Here is a 23535-nt window from a genome sequence, read left to right on the forward strand (position 1 = left end):
CTCTTAATTATAATTGAAATTTCCATATCATATGTTACTATAGAACTATAATCTAGATAGAGTACCTCTTCGAAACAGTTGTTAACTGGCAACTAAATTAATAATTTTGTCAGGTTGGCATTAAGTTGAGTTGACTTTGTTAGGTTGGCACCAAGTTGAAGATTTAAATGCATTTATCGCGGAAAAATTGATTGGGCACTGCTACTTCAATCCTGGGAATATTATATTACTAGCCGTCAGGCACGCTTCGCTCGCCATATCCGTTTGGCCAGACGTTTCTGGACCCCCGACTGATATTGTCCTAACATAATTATGATAAAAATGCTCAAATGAAAAATGCAGGCGAGCGAAGCGAGCCGGCTGAACTCATTCTTGGACGATCCAGTCGGGGGTCCAGGGGGCGGAGCCCCCTGGCTAGACGGATATGGCGAGCGAAGCGAGCCTGACGGCTAGTGATGTATATATATATCACCATTATTCCTACAAAGGAATAAATACAAAAGATAATATAAAGATAGCCATCACAAAATAGAAAATGGGCATTTTTAGAAGATGAGAGTGTAGACGATTATAAGAAGGCTATTGATTTTATAAGATTATGCTGAAGATTATTATAGAGATGACATTTTTCCACGATATTATTTCAAAATTCTAAACTCAACTATCCTAAAACTCTATTCATAAATAGAAAAGAGAGCAGACGACGCAAACACAAGCGGTGTCCCCTGCTAGCAAAGACCTTAAAGAGAAAGCATCTTCAAGGTCTTTGCCTGTTTGCATATTTAGCGCTTTCGTCAGCTATAAAAACAAAGTAAGGCTAAAAAAGCGAATCAGCTAATGAAAAATCTTTAAAATACGTGAGCATTTGCTCCAGAGTTCAGGAGCATAAGGTAAGAGTATAAGGTAAAGCTTATTCATATAAAAATGAGCAAATGCTTTTGCTTCTACCTGGTATTACTAGTAGTTCTGTGAACAGTAGACCTCACGCAGTATTCTCATCCACAAGTACCTGATTGAAACTATAGACCTTATGGAAATACAGCAATAGACTGGCTTCTCCACTCATCTGTGTAATCACTTGTCAGCTGATTTATGATGAATAATTCTATAGTCTGATTTTTACTCTAATATTGGGGTATGAAGGAGGCTCCTTTTTCCTTTTATATTATCCTTGAAATGAAAAATTTACAAAAACCTTGTATATACGTCGACGCGCAATTAAAAAAGGAATATACCTATCAAATTTCATGAAAATCTATTACCGCGTTGCGCCGTAAATGCGCAACATAAAAACATATAAACATTAAGAGAAATGCCAAACCGTCGACTTGAATCTTAGACCTCACTTCGCTCGGTCAACTATTAATTCATCTACTTGAATAAAGTAATCTAATAAATTGTCTGTTTTCAGAGTGGAGGATTTCGCTAAACTGTATGCTGTTAAGTTGGGACTTAACGTTGAAACCCTGAGACAGACCCTTTGGGGCGATTTCTACCTGAATTCCAAAACTAAGAGAGTCATGAAAGGTGCCCAAGAAAAGGCCAAGAAACCCCTTTTTGTCCAGTTAGTTTTGGAGAACTTGTGGGCTGTATATGAAACTATAGCTGTCAGGAAGGTAAGAGATTCAAGGTTTAGTGAGGTCCAAGCTATAATGGCAGTGTTTGATTAGCAATGGTATTGCTATCCTTGTCTATCATTCAACAATGCGGATAGCACTATCTCTTTCTAGCTTTGTTCTGTTGCTAGATAGCCACCAACAATGTAGAATTAATTATTAATTAACAACATATTTAATCTTGATTATGAAATTATTGAAAAATATAATTTAATGCTTAATAAAATATAATTGATTATTTTAAACGAGAATGAACAGTTAATATTACATCAATAAACCTGTATCAGCTACCGTCCATAGAAGGCATTGACAAGACAGAGGATCGGCAACGTTTTTCTTTTATCTTTCTCCACTGCCATTATAACGTGGACCTCACTATCAAAATGTTATGAGTTAATACAGGCATAGAGAAAAGATAGCATTAGAAGATATGCCACTGATTGTAGGATTCATTCAAAGTTTGCAAGTTTTGTATCAAATTATGGTGTTGTGTATCAAGTTGAGCAAATGCTTTTGCTTCTACCTGGTATTACTAGTAGTTCTGTGAACAGTAGACCTCACTCAGTATTCTCATCCACAAGTACCTGATTGAAACTATAGACCTTATGGAAATACAGCAATAGACTGGCTTCTCCACACATCTGTGTAATCACTTGTCAGCTGATTTATGATGAATAATTCTATAGTCTGATTTTTACTCTAATATTGGGGTATGAAGGAGGCTCCTTTTTCCTTTTATATTATCCTTGAAATGAAAAATTTACAAAAACCTTGTATATACGTCGACGCGCAATTAAAAAAGGAATATACCTATCAAATTTCATGAAAATCTATTACCGCGTTGCGCCGTAAATGCGCAACATAAAAACATATAAACATTAAGAGAAATGCCAAACCGTCGACTTGAATCTTAGACCTCACTTCGCTCGGTCAACTATTAATTCATCTACTTGAATAAAGTAATCTAATAAATTGTCTGTTTTCAGAGTGGAGGATTTCGCTAAACTGTATGCTGTTAAGTTGGGACTTAACGTTGAAACCCTGAGACAGACCCTTTGGGGCGATTTCTACCTGAATTCCAAAACTAAGAGAGTCATGAAAGGTGCCCAAGAAAAGGCCAAGAAACCCCTTTTTGTCCAGTTAGTTTTGGAGAACTTGTGGGCTGTATATGAAACTATAGCTGTCAGGAAGGTAAGAGATTCAAGGTTTAGTTAGGTCCAAGCTATAATGGCAGTGTTTGATTAGCAATGGTATTGCTATCCTTGTCTATCATTCAACAATGCGGATAGCACTATCTCTTTCTAGCTTTGTTCTGTTGCTAGATAGCCACCAACAATGTAGAATTAATTATTAATTAACAAAATATTTAATCTTGATTATGAAATTATTGAAAAATATAATTTAATGCTTAATAAAATATAATTGATTATTTTAAACGAGAATGAACAGTTAATATTACATCAATAAACCTGTATCAGCTACCGTCCATAGAAGGCATTGACAAGACAGAGGATCGGCAACGTTTTTCTTTTATCTTTCTCCACTGCCATTATAACGTGGACCTCACTTTATCAAAATGTTATGAGTTAATACAGGCATAGAGAAAAGATAGCATTAGAAGATATGCCATTGAGTGTAGGATTCATTCAAAGTTTGCAAGTTTTGTATCAAATTATGGTGTTGTGTATCAAGTTGAGATGATACTGTATCATATTGTGCTCTTACTGTATCATATTGTGGTGATACTATATCATTTATAGTTACACCATCGAGAAAAGATAGCACAAGACGATATGCCATGGTTTGTAGAATTCTTTCATAGTTTTGTATCAAACTATGGTGTTGTGTATCACGTTGAGATGATACTGTATCATATTGTGCTCTTACTGTATCATACTTTGGTGATACTGAATCATTTTGTGATGATAACATAGAGAAAAGATAGCATAATGAGAAGATATGCCATGGTTTGTAAAATTCATTCAAAGCTAGGAGGTTTTGTATCAAATTATGGTGTTGTGTATCAAGATGAGATGAAACTGTATCATATTGTGTTGATACTGTATCATGTATGTTGATATGTCATGGTAAAGGACCGATAAGTCGCAAATTTCTTCTCCGATTACTGTCGACTACCGTCTATTATTAGTGTGTTGTTGGGAGTGTAAGAAGGGCACAGTACGAGAGACTACCAGCGTCACATAGCTTCACCAAAAACAACTACTAGGACTATCGGCTTCAGTTAACACTCACATTTGTAACATAGACACCCTATACACTGTCTATTATTAGTGTGTTGTTGGGAGTGTAAGAAGGGCACAGTACGAGAGACTACCAGCGTCACATAGCTTCACCAAAAACAACTACTAGGACTATCGGCTTCAGTTAACACTCACATTTGCAACATAGACACCCTATACACTGTCTATTATTAGTGTGTTGTTGGGAGTGTAAGAGTGTAAGAAGGGCACAGTATGAGAGACTACCAGCGTCACATAGCTTCACCAAAAACATCTACTAGGACTATCGGCTTCAGTTAACACTCACATTTGCAACATAGACACCCTATACACTGTCTATTATTAGTGTGTTGTTGGAAGTGTAAGAAGGGCACAGCATGAGAGACTACCAGCGTCACATAGCTTCACCAAAAACATCTACTAGGACTATCGGCTTCAGTTAACACTCACATTTGCAACATAGACACCCTATACACTGTCTATTATAGTGTGTTGTTGGAAGTGTAAGAGTGTAAGAAGGGCACAGTATGAGAGACTACCAGCGTCACATAGCTTCACCAAAAACAACTACTAGGACTATCGGCTTCAGTTAACACTCACATTTGCAACATAGACACCCTATACACTGTCTATTATAGTGTGTTGTTGGGAGTGTAAGAAGGGCACAGTATGAGAGACTACCAGCGTCACATAGCTTCACCAAAAACATCTACTAGGACTATCGGCTTCAGTAACACTCACATTTGCAACATAGACACCCTATACACTGTCTATTATTAGTGTGTGTTGGGAGTGTAAGAAGGGCACAGTATGAGAGACTACCAGCGTCACATAGCTTCACCAAAAACAACTACTAGGACTATCGGCTTCAGTTAACACTCACATTTGCAACATGAACGCAATGATATCTTCTTCCCATTTATCTTCTAACCATGAAAAGATAAATGGAAACCATGAAATATTTTGTTAATTAATGATTTATTTCCTACATTGTAAAAGACGATCTGGCAACAGAGCAATGCAAGAAAGAGATAGCATTATCCGCTTTGTTGAATGATAGACAAGGATAGCAATAACATTGCTAATCAAACACTGTCATTATAACGTGGGCCTCAGTAGTACCTCATAGTAACGATTTCATATATTTCAGATACTGTATCATGTGTAGTGATATGCCATGGTGTTGGACCGTTATGTTGCAAATGTGAGTGTTAACTGAAGCCGATAGTCCTAGTAAATCTGATAGTCTAGTAATCTGATAATTTGAAGGCAACTGGAACACAACAATATAACACACGTTATTGAGATGATACTGTATCATATTGTGTTGATACTGTATCATGTGTGGTGATACTGTATCATTTATGCGATATGCCTTGGTGTTGGACCGTTATGTTGCAAATGTGAGTGTTAACTGAAGCCGATAGTCCTAGTAGTTGTTTTTGGTGAAGCTATGTGACGCTGGTAGTCTCTCATACTGTGCCCTTCTTACACTCCCAACAACACACTAATAATAGACAGTGTATAGGGTGTCTATGTTGCAAATGTGAGTGTTAACTCAAGCCGATAGTCCTAGTAGTTGTTTTTGGTGAAGCTATGTGACGCTGGTAGTCTCTCATACTGTGCCCTTCTTACACTCCCAACAACACACTAATAATAGACAGTAGTCGACAGTAATCGGAGAAGAAATTTGCAACATAACAGTCCTTTACCATGGTATATCACCATTCATGATACAGTATCAACACAGAATGATACAGTATCATCTCAAATTCATACACAACACCATAATTTGATACAATACTTCCAAACTTTGAATGAATTCTACAAGCCATGGCATATCTTCTTAAAGTTTCTCTCCTCTGTTATCACATTAATTATACATTATCACCACAATATGATACAGTATCATCTCAACTTGGTATACAACATTATAATTCGATTCAGAACTTGATATCCATCATGAAAAATTTCAATTTCAATTTCAATTCATTTATTAAAACACACAAAACAAGACAAAACAAAATTACAAAGAATTTGAAACAAATAAAACACAATAAAATGCTACAAATATAAAAAACCATATCAAATACTTTGATATTTTATCAAGTTCTATCCTTTTGGAGGTTAAAATTGCCTACAATATTCTATACCAATTATATTTTATTTTCGTGGGTGATAATTAACAGAAAAGTAAAATTTTATTGAAAATAACGTGTAACTTTTTCATGGTAAGTCAATTCTAGACTATGGTTCTTTTTTCGATCACCGCAAATGATACAGTATCACCTCACATGATACAGTGTCAACACAATATGATACAGTATCATCTCAACTTGATACACAACACCATCATTTAATACAAAACTTCCAAACTTTGAATGAATTCCACAAAACATGGCATATCTTCTTATGCTATCTTTTCTCTATGGTATCACCACACATGATACAGTATCAACACAAAATGATACAGTATCACCACACATGATACAGTGTCAACACAATATGATACAGTATCATCTCAACTTGATACACAACACCATCATTTAATACAAAACTTCCAAACTTTGAATGAATTCTACAAACCATGGCATGATATATTCTTGTGCTATATTTTCTCTATTATTAGGACTTTTGGTATTATTTAAGGGATATCCATACCTTAATTTCTTCTTGCTTTCAGGATAAAGAGAAATTGTTGAAAATGTGCGAAAGTATGGATGTGAAAATGACTAGCAGAGATTTGAGACACACCGACTCGAAAGTGCAGCTGCATGCTTTCTGTAGTCAATGGTTACCCCTAGCCTCTGCTGTTTTGGGTAAGTTCAATTAAAAATTCTCCATTAAAATAATTCTCCAATAGTGAGGTCCACGATATAATGCTATCAGTTTTAAATTTGATTAATATTGGTGTTGCTATCCTTGTCTATCATTCGACAAAGCAGATATAGTGAGGTCCACGTTATTATGGCAGTGAATAAAGATAGGAGAAAAACGTTGCCAAGTCTCTCCATTTTGCCACTGAATGTACACAGCTGTTACTCAATTCATCACATTAAATTTGATCTAATAATAATTATAATTTCCTCAATAAAATAATCAATATTATGTCAAATTGATTAAGAAGATATATTTTTTCTTAATTTGATTCAAAAATTTGCTTTCATAACTGAGATCAGATTTTTATTTTTATACAAACTTGAAATGGCGGCTGATTTAAAAAGCTGTGATACACGAATCTGAATTCCAAAACAACAGAAATTAAGTTATTTGGTAGGTATTCTATTCCAATTTCTTTTAAAAATAATAGAAATCCTGTTCAAAATAAGTAATTTCAATGGAAATAATTCTGAAATAAATTTTCAATATTATTTATACCAGTACGAGTAGGTCTAACCTATACATGTAGCCTAACTGAAGCATGGATGAAGTCTAGGATGGTTGGTTATCAACTTTTAAAATGTCATTTCAGGTATTTTAATTTGTGTTTCTCATACGGTAGTGTCTAAAAATTATCTCATTGTTTCGAAAATACATTTTAAATCATTTATACGACTTGTGTACCAAAGTATTTTGATAGGATGAAGAAAAAAAATGGCGGCTGAGAATTGTTAGTATACTTTTGTACAGTCACTGTCAAAAGTAAAAATAAAATATTCCGGCAAACTGACAACATTGCAAAGCTAGAGAGAGATTGCGCTATCTGTTTTTTTGTATGATAGAAAAGGACAGCAACAGTACTGTCAATTGTACACTGCCCATTATAACGTGGACATCACTATATTAATATTCTTTTCTAGCTCTGCACTGAGTTGTGTATCAAGCTCAGATGATACTGTATCATATTGTGTTGATACTGTATCATTTTGTGGTGATCTTATCATCTATAGTGAGGTCCACGTTATAATGGCAGTATTTGATTAACATTGGTGTTGCTATCCTTGTCTGTCATTCGACAAAGCAGATAGCAATATTCTTTTCTAGCTCTGCTCTGTTGCCAAAGTTTGGAAGTTCAAATTATAGTGTTGTGTATCAAGCTCAGATGATACTGTATCATATTGTGTTGATACTGTATCATTTTGTGGTGATCTTTGTATTATCTTACTGTATTAGGGTCGACGTTATAATGGCAATCCTGATCTATCTCTCAGGCTATCTATCTATCGTTCTATAGATCTATCTAACCTGGCCACAGAAAAATGAAATGAGAAAGATTTTATTCATCCATTGAATAGTTAAATAATAGAAAAATCTTGTGTGGCGCACAAGATTCCTGTTCACGCGCATCTCCAGTCTACTATTCAGAGATCCAAGCCAGCTGGTGACAGGACAATAACGCTGGAAACACACGAGGTCTGCTATCTCTTCATAGTGAATGATTAAATAGAATCAACAGTTGCCAACAGTTTGCTATTGAATAATCATATTTTCTCGAATTTCAAGCTTATTTTCAATTTTAGGTGAAAATGTTACTAAACATTGATGGTAGAGATTTTCATGCTCGATCTTTTCCACTTTAAATTTTCCTGTTTCAATTGTATCTGAAACCTGATAATTGGGAATCTATCTGCATTGATGGGGCGGAGCTCCTGAAATTTTTACAGATATGGGACTTGTGGCAGTTGATAGAGCTTATCAATGACTTCCAGGTATAAATTTGATCAAAATCGTTGGAGCCGTTTTTGATAAAATCGCTATCATGTTATATTGTAAAAAATATTTTGTAAATAGAAATAATATTTCTAATGGATCATTAATGGATAATGGATATTTCTATGGATTTTTATTTATAATGGATTCCTATCCAGCATTATTTATTTATTTACTACATATCACTTGAAAATGGCCTCAATGTTGAAACATGGTGTGATTAAAAAAATTCAAAAAGGGTACTGGAATTTTCATTTTTCTTTCTATTTATATTACAAGTAGCCCTATACAGAAAAGAGATAAATATTTTTCCTAGAGTTACGTTGAAAAGTGGCCATTGCTGCACTGATTACAGAACGCAAAGAATCACTTTTCCGCTCTAGTGCGGGAAAAATTTTTCTGCACTCCAGATTTGCAACATGGCAACGCAAAATACTTAGTAGGTTATATGGAGCAACAGTGCAGCAAAATCAAAATGAAGTTGGTAACAGTGACTGCTGTGGCTGCTATAGTGAGCAGAGGTGCAACCAAGCACAACGCGCTAATTATTATTCATTATATATTATAACCAACGACAACGAGGACTTTAGGATTTTAGGATTAAGGTTTTTATCAATAATAAAATTACACAGAAAAAACATTTGATGCATTTCAGGCAATTTTACCCATAATTACCCACTTTTCATATTCAATGGTAACTGTAGGAAAAACTTAATGTGAAATACGTGCGCAAAGTTCCTCTGCTGCACTCAAGAAACCACTCAAGTAAACGTTTCTTTCGGTGCAGCAAACTGTCACTTTGCGCACTAGTTGCACAAATAACTATTGTGTTTGTCAATGGAATTGACCAAGGGTCATCAACCAGAAGCCTCCACGCTATTCATCAGACCAGCTATTCAATGAGTTTGACGTGATGGATCCAAGACAGCTTTACTCCAAGGAGATACTATGCAGATTACACAAGAACCCAACAACATTTCATACCAGAAACCACAACCACAACACCACATACAGGAATCTTCTCATCACCAGTGTTGCAAGGAAGGCACTATACCAGAGACATTTCAATCATTTAGCACCAAAATTATATAATCTACTTCCTGCAAACTTTAAACAGATTAATCATCCTAGAAAGTTCAAAACAATAGTACACAATTGATTGATGAGCAAAGGAAGACAGAACATAGAAAACATTATTTCAAACAACAACTAACCACCTAATGTGGTTACTAAACACTAACTAATTAATAATCGCACAAAAAAAAACAACAAAACCTACTCTAGAACATGGTACGCCATAGTGGAGTAGGTCAATTTCCACACAGAAAAAACTAAACAAGTAGAGGACACATTATAAGAATTTTTTGTAACTAACTATTGTATGTAATATTGTTATTTATCTAATATTTTGTGTAATTGATGTTGTAGTTTTAGTTTTTTTGGGAAATGAACATTTATTTATTTATTTAATAAATAAATACAAACAAAAATACACACATACCACCTTTATCATATGGAATTCGCCTTCAACTCTATGAAGGTATGAGATGAATGATTAAATTTATTTCACATAAAACATAAAGATACAAGTACAAAGCAATGAATTTATCAGTAATTTTATAAAACTTTGGAACAAGGAAGGTATAGAATTTTTTGAATAACATTAAAATTTGGTCTTATGATATTTGCATTTCTCAACATATAATCATAGAGAAACAATAGCTCGAGTAGATATCCCATGGTATAGGGCGTTTATGTCGCAACTTTTACTGTTATCTCAAGCCGATAATCCACGTAGTTCTTTCTTGTGAAGCTTTGTGACGCTGGTAGTCTCTCATATTGTGCCGTTCATACGCTCTTACCCCAACAAGACAGTAAAAATCGACAATAATCGACAGTAATCGGCTTGAGATAACAGTAAAAGTTGCGACATAAACGCCCTATACCATGGGATATCTATTTACGCCATTGTTTCTCTATTGTATAATTCAGTCCAGGTTGTTTATACCTTCGTTCAGTGCAGGTTTTATCGAAAATATAGTCTTACTAGCCGTCAGTCTCGCTTCGCTCGCTTCGCTCGCCATATCCGTCTAGCCAGAAGGCTCCGCCCCCTGGACCCCCGACTGAATCGTGCAAAAAAGAGATCAGCGGGCTCGCTTCGCTCGCTTGCATGTAGACCTCAGCGGAATTCTGGACCCTCGACTGTGGGGTTTCCAAATCTTTGGAAATTTTTCCAATGCCGTTCTTTTTGCGCCTCTAAAGGGCCAACTGAACACACCAAATTTGAAATGTTATGTCATATTTTTATCATATGTTTGGACGATCCAGTCGGGGGTCCAGACTAAACGTCTGGCTAAACGGATATGGCAAGCGAAGCGAGCCTGACGTCTAGTAATATAATATTCCCAGGAATAGCTCTTATTGGAGTAGCAGTACCCAATCAATTTTTCCGCGATAAATCAGGACCTCCTAAATAGGTAGGCATTTAGGAGGTAATGGATAAATGCATTTCAATCTTCAACTTGGTGCCAACCTAACAAAGTCAACTCAACTTAATGCCAACATGACAAAATTTTTAATTTAGTTACCAGTTAACAACTGTTTCGTAGAGGTACTCTCTCTAGATTATAGTTCTATATTAACATATGGCATGGACATTTTTCAATTATAATTTTAAGATTTTGGAATAAGAAGAATATACATGCTAAAAGACGAACTTTAAACCCTTAAAAACCACCCTTAGAGTTGAAATATCGCCAAAATATTTCTTAGTGCGCCTCTAAAGGGCCAACTGAACATACCTAACAAATTTTAACGTTTTTGGTCCGGTAGATTTTTAGTTCTGCGAGTGAGTGAGTCAGTCAGTGAGTGAGTGCCATTTCGCTTTTATATATATAGATATTCTTATTTTCGTTACAGATATGGTCTGCGAGCAACTGCCGTCACCTTTGCAATTAACAGACGAACGGGTTGAGAGACTAATGTGTCCATCTTCGAAAAGCCTCGACATGTTTCCTCGTGAAACCCAGATGTTGAAGGAGGCATTCCTTAAGTGCTCCAGCAGCCCTGAAGCTCCAGTTATTGTATTCATATCTAAGATGTTTCCTGTGAGTAAAATCATATCATATTAATATTAAATCACTAGCCGTCAGGCTCGCTTCGCTCGCCATATCCGTCTAGCCAGGGGGCTCCGCCCCCTGGACCCCTGACTGGTTCGTCCAAGAATGAGATCAGCAGGCTCGCTTCGCTCGCCTGCATTTTTCATTTGAGCATTTTTATCATATGTTAGGACAATCCAGTCGGGGGTCCTGACTAAACGGATATGGCGAGCGAAGCGAGCCTGACGGCTAATAAAATAGTATTCCCAGGATTGAAGTAGCAGTGCCCAATCAATTTTTCCGCGATAAATGCATTTAAATCTTCAACTTGGTGCCAACCTAACAAAGTCAACTCAACTTAATGCCAACCTGACAAAATTATTAATTTAGTTGCCAGTTAACAACTCTATAGTAACATATGATATGGAAATTTCAATTATAATTAAGAGATTGGGAGAAGAAGAATATACATGCTAAAAGACGAACTTTAAACCCTTAAAAACAACCCTTAGAGTTAAAATATTGCCAAAAGATTTCTTAGTGCGCCTCTAAAGGGCCAACTGAACATACCTACCAAATTTAAACGTTTTTGGTCCGGTAGATTTTTAGTTATGCGAGTGAGTGAGTGAGTGAGTGAGTGAGTCAGTCAGTCAGTCATTCAGTCAGTCAATCAGTGAGTGAGTGCCATTTCGCTTTTATATATATAGATAGATAGATAGAATTTAATCATATCATATTAATATTAAATCATAGAATTTAATCATATCATATTAATTTATACTAGTAGTTCTGTGAACAGTAGACTTCGCGCAGATATAAACCACAGTCTCCTCTAATACTGTCCATCAGAGTAAATTCTGTCCTGTCCTGTCGTGTCGGCGAGATATCGGTGTGAAAACGACTAATGGCTGTTTGGGTTGTTGTATCGACAATGCTAATAATTTGATGAAGACGGCTATATGCTACTATCATCAAAAGCTTAACGAGTTGAAAGCAGAGAAAATACTATGCTACTTCAAGTTATCAATTGCATGCCTCACTGCATGCAATTAATAGTCCACATAGCAGCTGATTTTTTACCAAATTACATTGAGATATTGAATTGCATGCATTTTATAATCCACTGATCTATGATGAAATAATTCTATAGTCTGATTTTTACTTTAATATTGGCGTATGAAGGAGGCTCCTCTTCCTTTTATATTATCCTTGAAATGCAAAATTTCCAAAAACCTTGTATATACGTCGACGCGCAATTAAAAAAGGAACATACCTGTCAAATTCCTTGAAAATCTATTGCTGCGTTTCGCCATAAATGCGAAACATATAAACATTAAGAGAAATGCAAAACCGTCGACTTGAATCTTAGACCTCACTTTGCTCGGTCAATTAATATTAAATAATATAATTTAAACATATCATTGACCGAACGTAGTGAGGTCTATGTTTTAATTCGGAGTTTCTTTTGTCTGTCTATATGTAACGCGATTACGACCAAACGCGTTGATAGAATTCTATGAGACTTGGCAGGAATATTCCTTTTTCTACTGCGCGTCGATGTATATACAAGGTTTTTTGAAATTTTGCATTTTAAGGATCATATAAAAGGAAAAGGAGTCTCCTTTGAACACCAATTTTACCGTAAAAATCAGACTTTAGAATTAATATCGGGGCACAGAGCTTCGCTCGTTATTTATTCATTGATAAACAGAACTCAATTCTTCAAAATGATTGGGGAAGGACTAACAGGCACAGCCCAAAACTGTTTCTTCCCCGAATTTTGATTTATACACTATAAATTTTATAGTTAGAATATTTAATATTCCAAAAAGTAGGTTTTGTTTCATACACTTGAATTCAAGTGAAATTTTCAGTCCAAATATTCGAAAACATAAAAGTTCTAATTTAGATTGTTTACAGACCAAATTGAATAACGAAATTACACTCACTAATCACTTGAACTGTAAAATAATAATTAACTTTGAATTTTGTGATATACCATGTCATGTCAACAAATCAGATTATTTTGATCGAGTCTATTAAAATTTCTAGATTTCTCGTGAGATACGGTAGGCTAAGCTGATTGATTACACAGCTGATCTCCCACACAGGCAGACACATAATTATCATCTGTTTTTCCAAGGATGTATTATCCTTTTCATGTCCTTCAGCAAGTTTTCCCAGGGATGAGACCTAGTGCAATCGAATTTTTATATCATAAACCTACTATGTTCCAAATTTCGTGAAAATCGTTAGAGCCGTTTTCGAGATCCATTTAACATAAATATCCAGATAACTAGATATTAAAATAACCAGATATAAATATATATATATACAGAAATTGCTCGCTCAATATAATAGGATATTGAATCATATAATTTAATCATTTTCATAGAGATAAGATCGCACAAGAAGATTTTAGAAGTTTTGTATCAAATTATGGTGTTGTGTATCATATTGAGATGATACTGTATCATATTGTGGTGATACTGTATCATATTGTGGTGATACTGTATCATGTGTGGTGATACTATATCATATTGTGGTGATGCCATAGAGGAAAGATAGCATAAGATGTGCTATGGTTTGTAGAATTCATTCAGTCTGGAAGTTTTGTATCAAATTATGGTGTTGTGTATCATATTGAGATGATATTGTGTGATACTGTATCATGTGACTTGATACTGTATCATTGACCGAACGCAGTGAGGTAACTCGGATTTTCTTTTGTCTGTCTGTATGTGACGCGATTACGCCCAAATGCGTTGATAGAATTCGATGAGATTTGGCAGGAATATTCCTTTTTCAACTGCGCGTCGATGTATACACAAGGTTTTTTGATATTTTGCATTTTAAGGATAATATGAAAAGAAAAGGAATTCCTCCATACTCTGATATCACTATATAATATATAAGATGGGATCAATCAGACTATAGAATTATTCATAATCAATCAGCTGACAAGTGGATTATTCATTGCATGCATTACACAGATGTCTGGACGTGTCTATTTATTTCTATAAAGTTGGGTTTCAATATTTTTTATGATGCGTGCCCATCAGTATCAATATTCTCACATTTGAAAAAAAAATTTAATAGGTGATTGAAAATAAAATGAAAAATGATTAAATGTACTAAATAATGCTGAAGAAATTATAATATTCTTGATTGAAAAAAATTGAATTTAAAATAGTTGAGAAATATTTTTATCAGATATCACGGAACTGGATAAATTATTATATGTCAAATCAAATCAAATCAAATTTTTTTATTGTCGTTCACAATTATAGCCTACATGTATTGACAAAGTCATGAAAACAGAGCATAGTCCTTAGTCTAAAGCCGAGGTGAATAAAAACATAATATATATAGAATTTAAACATTAAAAATAAATAAACTATAAAAATAACACCAGGATTAACAATAAAATTTGGAATTGAATAACAGAATTGATTGAAACAACACTTCAGCACTTCTAATACTTAACACTAAATAATTATATGTGGATGCTGAAAGAATTCCTCAATGTCATAGAAAGGATTTTCACTCAGCCAAATATCCAATTTATTGAGAAAAGTCATATTATCATATTTTTTAATGGGCCCCAACAACTATTGTAAACCTTTTTGTACATTATACAGTGACTATCAAGAGATTTACTTAATCTGCAATATTGGAAATTCATTTTACCTCTATTACGTGTGCTGTGTGAGTGGACATGTTCATTAAGAGTTGTTTCTGGTAATTTCTTTAAAGAGTGAGTAAGCAGCAAGTTCAAAGATGTAAAGATTGATGACAGTCTTAATTAATATTTAATTTTATAAATATAGGCTTACAGTGATCCAAGGGACCTGAATCATTGATAATTCTAACAACTTTCTTTTGCAACCTCAATATCTCTGCTACCCTCGGAGAATTGCCCCATACAAGAAGACAGTATTTAATAAGGGACTGAAAAAACGCAAAGTAAGCCATTCTCACACTATGTGAAGTCACACATTGCTTCAGACGTCCAATGAGATAGATGACTCTTGAAAGCCTAGCTTTTAAATAATCAATGTGTTTTCCCCAGGTCAGTTGATGATCAATGTGTACCCCCAAAAATTTAACATTATTTACAATATCCTGTTGAGTATATTCATTATCATATGGTCTCAGACTAAATTTGACATTTTCAGTCTTATTAGCATTTAAAAGATATCCATTTGCTCTGAACCAGGCTCCTGCTTCATCAAGTGAGTTATTAACAACATTCGAGAGCTTAGCCATATCATTCGAGACATTCAACAAGGTAGTATCATCCGCATATAATACTGCTCTGCTCAAAACATTGTGAGGCAAATCATTGATACTTATAAGGAATACAAATTCAAACCTGAACTGAGTTTATTAACATAAATGAGTTTTTGATCTTGGGAAAAACAAATAACAGTTTTTAAGAATTATTATTCAACTGTGAATTGTGATTCAACTGAATCAATACTAGAACAGGTGACATCAGATACTTGTGGATGTAAAAATTTTGTGAGGTCTACTGTTCACAGAACTACTAGTTAATTCATCTACCATTTTTTTTGTTGAATTTTGCAGATTGAGCGAAAAAGTCTGCCTCAAAATCGTCCAAAAGCATTAACTCAAGAAGAGATTACCTTGAGAAGAGAGCAAGCCAGACTGAAGCATGCTGAAATGTTAGAAACTGGTGAGTATTCACTCTATCGATATCTTCATCATGTTATCGATATTCATCATATATCGATATTTATCATATATCGATATTTTTATAGTCTACTATTATTTCTATATTTACAATGTATCAATATTTTTAATTCGATATGTCTTATTCTTGTTCAGATATTAACATGTTGGGGTTAACTCTATCGATATCTTCATCATGTTATCGATATTAATCATATATCGATATTTATCATATATCGATGTTTATCATATATCGATATTTTTATAGTCTACTATTATTTCTATATTTACAATATCAATATTTTTAATTCGATATGTCTTATTCTTGTTCAGATATTAACATGTTGGGGTAACTCTATCGATATCTTCATCAGTTATCGATATTCATCATATATCGATATTTATCATATATCAATATTTATCATATATCGATATTTTTATAGTCTACTATTATTTATATTTACAATGTATCAATATTTTTAATTCAATATGTCTTATTCTTGTTCAGATATTAACATGTTGGGGTTAACTCTATCGATATCTTCATCATGTTATCAATATTCATCATATATCGATATTCATCATATATCGATATTTATCATATATCGATGTTTATCATATATCAATATTTATCATATATTGACATTTTTATAGTCTACTATTATTTCTATATTTACAATGTATCAATATTTTTAATTCGATATGTCTTATTCTTGTTCAGATATTAACATGTTGGGGTTAACTCTATCGATATCTTCACCATGTTATCAATATTCATCATATATCGATATTTATCATATATCGATGTTTATCATATATCGATATTTATCACATATCGATGTTTATCATATATCGATATTTATCATATATCTATGTTTATCATATATCGATATTTATCATATATCGATATTTTTATAGTCTACTATTATTTCTATATTTACAATGTATCAATATTTTTAATTCGATAGTCTTATTCTTGTTTAGATATTAACATGTTGGGGTTAACTCTATCGATATCTTCATCATGTTATCGATATTTATCATATATCGATGTTTATCATATATCGATATTTATCATATATCGATGTTTATCATATATCGATATTTATCATATATCGATGTTTATCATATATCGATATTTATCATATATCGATATTTATCATATATCGATATTTTTATAGTCTACTATTATTTCTCATTTTTCAATGTATCAATATTTTTAATTCAATTTGTCTTATTCTTGTTCAGATATTAACATGTTGGGGTTATACATGTAAGTGCCGGTTTCGAGCTCGGAATTTAGCTGAGTTCTAGACTTTAAACAGCTGGAGTCAGAAAATTTGCTTTCCGAAACGGGGCGTAGTCATAGTGTTAATTGTAATATTTATTTTCTTATTTCTATAATTATTGGAAACGTTTTCCTTGACGAAATGAAACATTCCTAAATAATTCAAAATAGCTGAAACTTTACACTATTTTCTCTTCATTTTATTTTGTGTTCAATTTTCTAGTTTTCCGAAATTTAATTCAAACGTGGACTGCGACTGCGCCCCGTTTCGGAAAGCCAATTTTCTGACTCCAGCTGTTTAAAGTCTAGAACTCAGCTAAATCCCGAGCTCGGAAACCGGCCCTAAATTTCATGTGGAATCTATGGTTTTCGGCTGTTACAACTATTTTGGGAAACCCTGTTTAAAATACTTAATTGACCGAGCGAAGTGAGGTCTAAGATTCAAGTCGACAGTTTGGCATTTCTCTTAATGTTTAAATGTTGCGCATTTACGGCGAAACGCAGTAATAGATTTTCATGAAATTTGACAGGTATGTTCCTTTTTTAATTGCGCGTCGACGTATATACAAGGTTTTTGAAAATTTTGCATTTCAAGGATAATATAAAAGGAAAAAGGAGCCTCCTTCATACGTAAATATTAGAGTAAGAATCAGACTTATCATATATCAGCTGACAAGTGATTACACAGATGTGTGGAGAAGCCAGTCTATTGCTGTATTTCCATAAGGTCTATAGTTTCAATCAGGTACTTGTGGATGAGAATACTGCGTGAGGTCTACTGTTCACAGAACTACTAGTATAAAAGGAAAAAGGAGCCTCCTTCATACGCCAATATTAGAGTAAAAATCAGACTATAGAATTATTCATCATAAATCAGCTGACAAGTGATTACACAGATGTGTGGAGAAGCCAGTCCATTGCTGTATTTCCATAAGGTCTATAGTTTCAATCAGGTACTTGTGGATGAGAATACTGCGTGAGGTCTACTGTTCACAGAACTACTAGTATAAAAGGAAAAAGGAGCCTCCTTCATACGCCAATATCAGAGTAAAAATCAGACTCTAGAATTATTCATCATAAATCAGCTGACAAGTGATTACACAGATGTGTGGAGAAGCCAGTCTATTGCTGTATTTCCATAAGGTCTATAGTTTCAATCAGGTACTTGTGGATGAGAATACTGCGTGAGGTCTACTGTTCACAGAACTACTAGTTTTATAAATATGTCGGTAATAATCCAACACCCTGTTTGGGACACTCTATATACTAATTGTAGGGAATATTCTTTACTAGCAGGTAACCCGTGCTCCGCGAGGAACCAATTAATAACTAGACCTACTCTAATCTTGTACAATTGAAAATAGGTCTATAACCATCCTCGGTAAATTAAGATTCTATATGCAAAATTTCAAGTTAATGAGTTGAGTAGTTGAGACGTGATGATGCGTCATTCGTGAATTTCCTATCCCCTACGTGTATAAGCCAGTTCTTTCCTTTATTATAGTATAGATTGTATTTTGCAGGTAAGTGTACAGCTACCGAGTCAGTATCTCCAGCTGTTGAAAAAGACCAGAATGAGAGCGAAGACGCTTTCATCGCTTTTGCTCGTGTTTATAGTGGATGTCTAACACGGGGCAGTCAAGTGTATGTTCTTGGACCTAAGCATGACCCTAGCCAAGCACTTAGAAAGGTTTGTTTGCTAATTTTATTCATATTCATTTATTAGGTTTAATCGTAGAGAAAAGGTATCATAAGAAGATATGCCATGGTTTGTAGAATTAATTCATAGTTTGGAAAATTTGTATCAAATTATGGTGTTGTGTATCAAATTGAGATGATACTGTATCATATTGTGGTGATACTGTATCATATTGTGGTGATACTGTATCATGTGTGGTGATACTATATCATATTGTGGTGATGCCATAGAGGAAAGATAGCATAAGAAGATATGCAATGGTTTGTAGAATTCATTCAAAGTCTGGAAGCTTTGTATCAAATTATGGTGTTGTGTATCAAATTGAGATGATACTGTATCATATTGTGGTGATACTGTATCATGTGTGGTGTTACTGAATCATTTATGGTGATATGCCATGGTGTTGAACCGTTATGTTGCAAATGTGAGTGTTAACTGAAGCCGATAGTCCTAGTAGTTGTTTTTGGTGAAGCTATGTGACGCTGGTAGTCTCTCATACTGTGCCCTTCTTACACTCTTACACTCCCAACAACACACTAATAATAGACAGTGTATAGGGTGTCTATGTTGCAAATGTGAGTGTTAACTGAAGCCGATAGTCCTAGTAGTTGTTTTTGGTGAAGCTATGTGACGCTGGTAGTCTCTCATACTGTGCCCTTCTTACACTCTTACACTCCCAACAACACACTAATAATAGACAGTGTATAGGGTGTCTATGTTGCAAATGTGAGTGTTAACTGAAGCCGATAGTCCTAGTAGTTGTTTTTGGTGAAGCTATGTGACGCTGGTAGTCTCTCATACTGTGCCCTTCTTACACTCTTACACTCCCACAACACACTAATAATAGACAGTGTATAGGGTGTCTATGTTGCAAATGTGAGTGTTAACTGAAGCCGATAGTCCTAGTAGTTGTTTTTGGTGAAGCTATGTGACGCTGGTAGTCTCTCATACTGTGCCCTTCCTACACTCTTACACTCCCAACAACACACTAATAATAGACAGTGTATAGGGTGTCTATGTTGCAAATGTGAGTGTTAACTGAAGCCGATAGTCCTAGTAGTTGTTTTTGGTGAAGCTATGTGACGCTGGTAGTCTCTCATACTGTGCCCTTCTTACACTCCCAACAACACACTAATAATAGACAGTGTATAGGGTGTCTATGTTGCAAATGTGAGTGTTAACTGAAGCCGATAGTCCTAGTAGTTGTTTTTGGTGAAGCTATGTGACGCTGAATGAATTCTACAAACCATGGTATATCTTCGTATGATATCCTTTCTCAATGGTATCAACACAGAATGATACAGTATCACCACAATATGATACAGTATCATCTAAACTTGATACACACACCATAATTTGATACAAAACTTGTAAACTTTGAATGAGTTCTACAAACCATGGCATATCTTCTTATGCTATCTTCCCTCCAAGCTAATAGCTAGAGGTATTTCAAAATATATGTGTACTTTTAAAATTTTATTTTGAAATAAATAAATATTGAAATCTATTAAATCAACTAATCTTATTGGTGTACACTCCTGCTACGGTACGTTTATTGTTAAAATTTTCAGTTTATTTTGATTTGTCTTTGATGAAATGAAATGAAATGAAAAAATTCTTTATTAGGCGGAGTTAGGACTTTTAAGTCCTCTCTACCACTCAACCTCAAATCTTGATCTAACCTTTGATCTATTTATTTGATTTATTTTTGACTTTGTGGCGTTTCTACAGGCCAGACAAGGATTTGAGATTGATCCAAATTTAACGCTGAAAGATTTGAGAGGTGGAAACCATATAACGAGGGCGACAATCTCTGATCTCTATCTGCTAATGGGGAGAGAGCTGGAGCAACTAACCGAGGTCAGTAAAGCTTTAGAATAGAATAGAATAATAATAGAATAGACTAAACATGATCTAGAATAGAATAATAGCTTTCGAATAGGATAGAATAGAAGTTGCCAAAAAATGTTTCTTTTTCCTTGATTTAAGCCGGGACTAGACGCTCAAGTTCAACATCATTCTTTTGCTCAAGCAAAAGACGGATCGTTTGGTTCAAGAAAAACCGACTTATTTCGTCCGCTTTCTCATTTTGTGCTCACAAGCTCAGTTATTGATATGTTTATTTTTTTTCCTACAGATACCCTGAAAAGTGACCATTTGTGCACTGATTGCAGGCTGCAAAGAATCACTTTTCTGCACTAGTGCGCAAAGTGAGTACTTTGCGTACTCCAGATTTGCAGCATGACAACGCAAAATAGTTAGTAGGTTATATGGAGCAACAGTGCAGCAAAATCAAAATGAAGTTGGTAACAGTGACTGCTGTGGCTGCTATAGTGAGCAGAGGTGCAACCAAGCACAACGCGCTAATTATTATTCATTATATATTATAACCAATGACAACGAGGACTTTAGGATTTTAGGATTAAGGTTTTTATCAATAATAAAATTACACAGAAAAACATTTGATGCATTTCAGGCAATTTTACCCATAATTACCCACTTTTCATATTCAATGGTAACTGTAGGAAAAACTTAATGTGAAATACGTGCGCAAAGTTCCTCTGCTGCACTCAAGAAACCATTCCGCCCTCGCCTACGGCTCGGGCGTAAACGTTTCTTTCGGTGCAGCAAACTGTCACTTTGCGCACTAGTTGCACAAATAACTATTGACTATTAATTGACTCTTCCAAGTGATCCTTTAATCACTTTGCAAGTCAGTATTTTATTTTATGTATATTGTTGGTCTTTTTTCTTTTGATTTGATTTATTGGCTAGTGTTAATAGTATAGTGCCTGAAATGATTAATTTATTTTTAAATTTTAATGATTGATTCTTAATTCTAATGCTAGAATTTTGCTTATTTTGAAAGTTTTGTTGAAATATTGTAGTATAGTCAACAAACGTTCTATGAAGTAACGTTTTGTGGTTTACTGTTTACAGAGACTGTCGGTCCCGGCTGAAGTATGACAGTCGTAAGGCCCATTGACGGCTTAAATTATATATTCAGGCGGTGGGACCTTCCCGCAAGGGACTCCCCACCAACAAAAGCCATACGAATTTACTTTTACTTTTAGAGACTTCCATCATAGTAATTGTCATAATAAAAATATTGTAATTGTTGTTTGATATTTTCTATATTATTTTCAATATTGGGGCCCCGAGCTTTGCTCGTTATTTATTTATTGACTTTTGATAAACCGAACACAATTCTTTAAAATGATTGGGGAAGTACTAACAGGCACAGCCCAAAACTGTTTCTTTCCCGAATTTTGATTTATACACTATAAATAGTCCAGGAAGTAGGTTATGTCCCATACACTTGAAGAATTCAGGTTCAATTTTCTGTTCAAACATTTGAAAACAAAAAAATTATAATTTAGATTAGGCCTGTATACAAACCAAATTGAATGACAAAATAACACTCACTAAACACTTAAAACTGTAAAATAATTATTAATTTTGGAAATTATGATATACTCTAATTTAGAATGATATCATGTCAACAAATCAGATTATTTTCATCAAGTTTATTCATAAGTTCATCAGATTATTTTATACAAACCAAATTGAATAACAAAATAACACTCACTAATCACTTGAAATTGTAAAATAATAATCAACCTTGAAAATTATGATCTACTCTAGTTTAGGGGGATTATCATGTCATGTCAACAAATCAGATTATGTTGATCAAATCGATTAAACTATCTAGCTATATAAAATTTCTCGCTGATTGATTATGATTACACAGCTGGAAATAATTCTGTCTCTCTCCCACACAGACACACGCATCTTCTGTTATCGAGAGACGACGAAATTATCATCAGTTTTCCAAGGATGAATTATCCTTTTAATTTCGTTCAGCTAGTTTTCCAAATAATGAGACCTAGTGCAATCGAATCTTTATATCATAAACCTACTATGTTCCAAATTTCGTGAAAATCGTTAGAGCCGTTTTCGAGATCCATAAAACATAAATAACCAGATATAAAAATAGCCAGATATAAAAATAACCAGATATATAAATACAGAAATTGCTCGCTTAATATAATAGGATATTGTAATTGTTTGGTACTTTCTATATTATTGTTATTTAATTGTAATTATTGTATTTTTAAATTGTCTTGATGAAATAAAAATCTATTCTATTCTATTCTTGTTCATCTATTGTTTTGAATATTTTTACTTTCCTTGCCGTATTACCATAGGTAAGGAAAGAATTGCTTTCCGAAAAAAAATAAAGGTACCC

At 34.2% G+C, this 23535-nt stretch overlaps 1 protein-coding gene across 2 annotated transcripts in view; it reads left to right on the forward strand.

Moving 5' to 3' along the window:
- The window catches only part of LOC111057319 (elongation factor-like GTPase 1), a 286987-nt gene that overhangs the window by 17871 nt on the left and 245581 nt on the right, over positions 1–23535 (forward strand). For both annotated transcript variants that reach the window (XM_039435938.1, XM_039435937.1), the window contains exons 6-11: positions 1412–1616; positions 6540–6675; positions 11426–11613; positions 16195–16303; positions 19111–19277; positions 21018–21146. In XM_039435938.1, coding sequence (XP_039291872.1) covers positions 1412–1616; positions 6540–6675; positions 11426–11613; positions 16195–16303; positions 19111–19277; positions 21018–21146 — 934 coding nt within the window. The remainder of the gene's footprint in view (positions 1–1411; positions 1617–6539; positions 6676–11425; positions 11614–16194; positions 16304–19110; positions 19278–21017; positions 21147–23535) is intronic.

The sequence above is a fragment of the Nilaparvata lugens genome, chromosome 9 (genome assembly GCF_014356525.2).
Source record: "Nilaparvata lugens isolate BPH chromosome 9, ASM1435652v1, whole genome shotgun sequence".
NCBI lineage: Eukaryota > Metazoa > Arthropoda > Insecta > Hemiptera > Delphacidae > Nilaparvata > Nilaparvata lugens.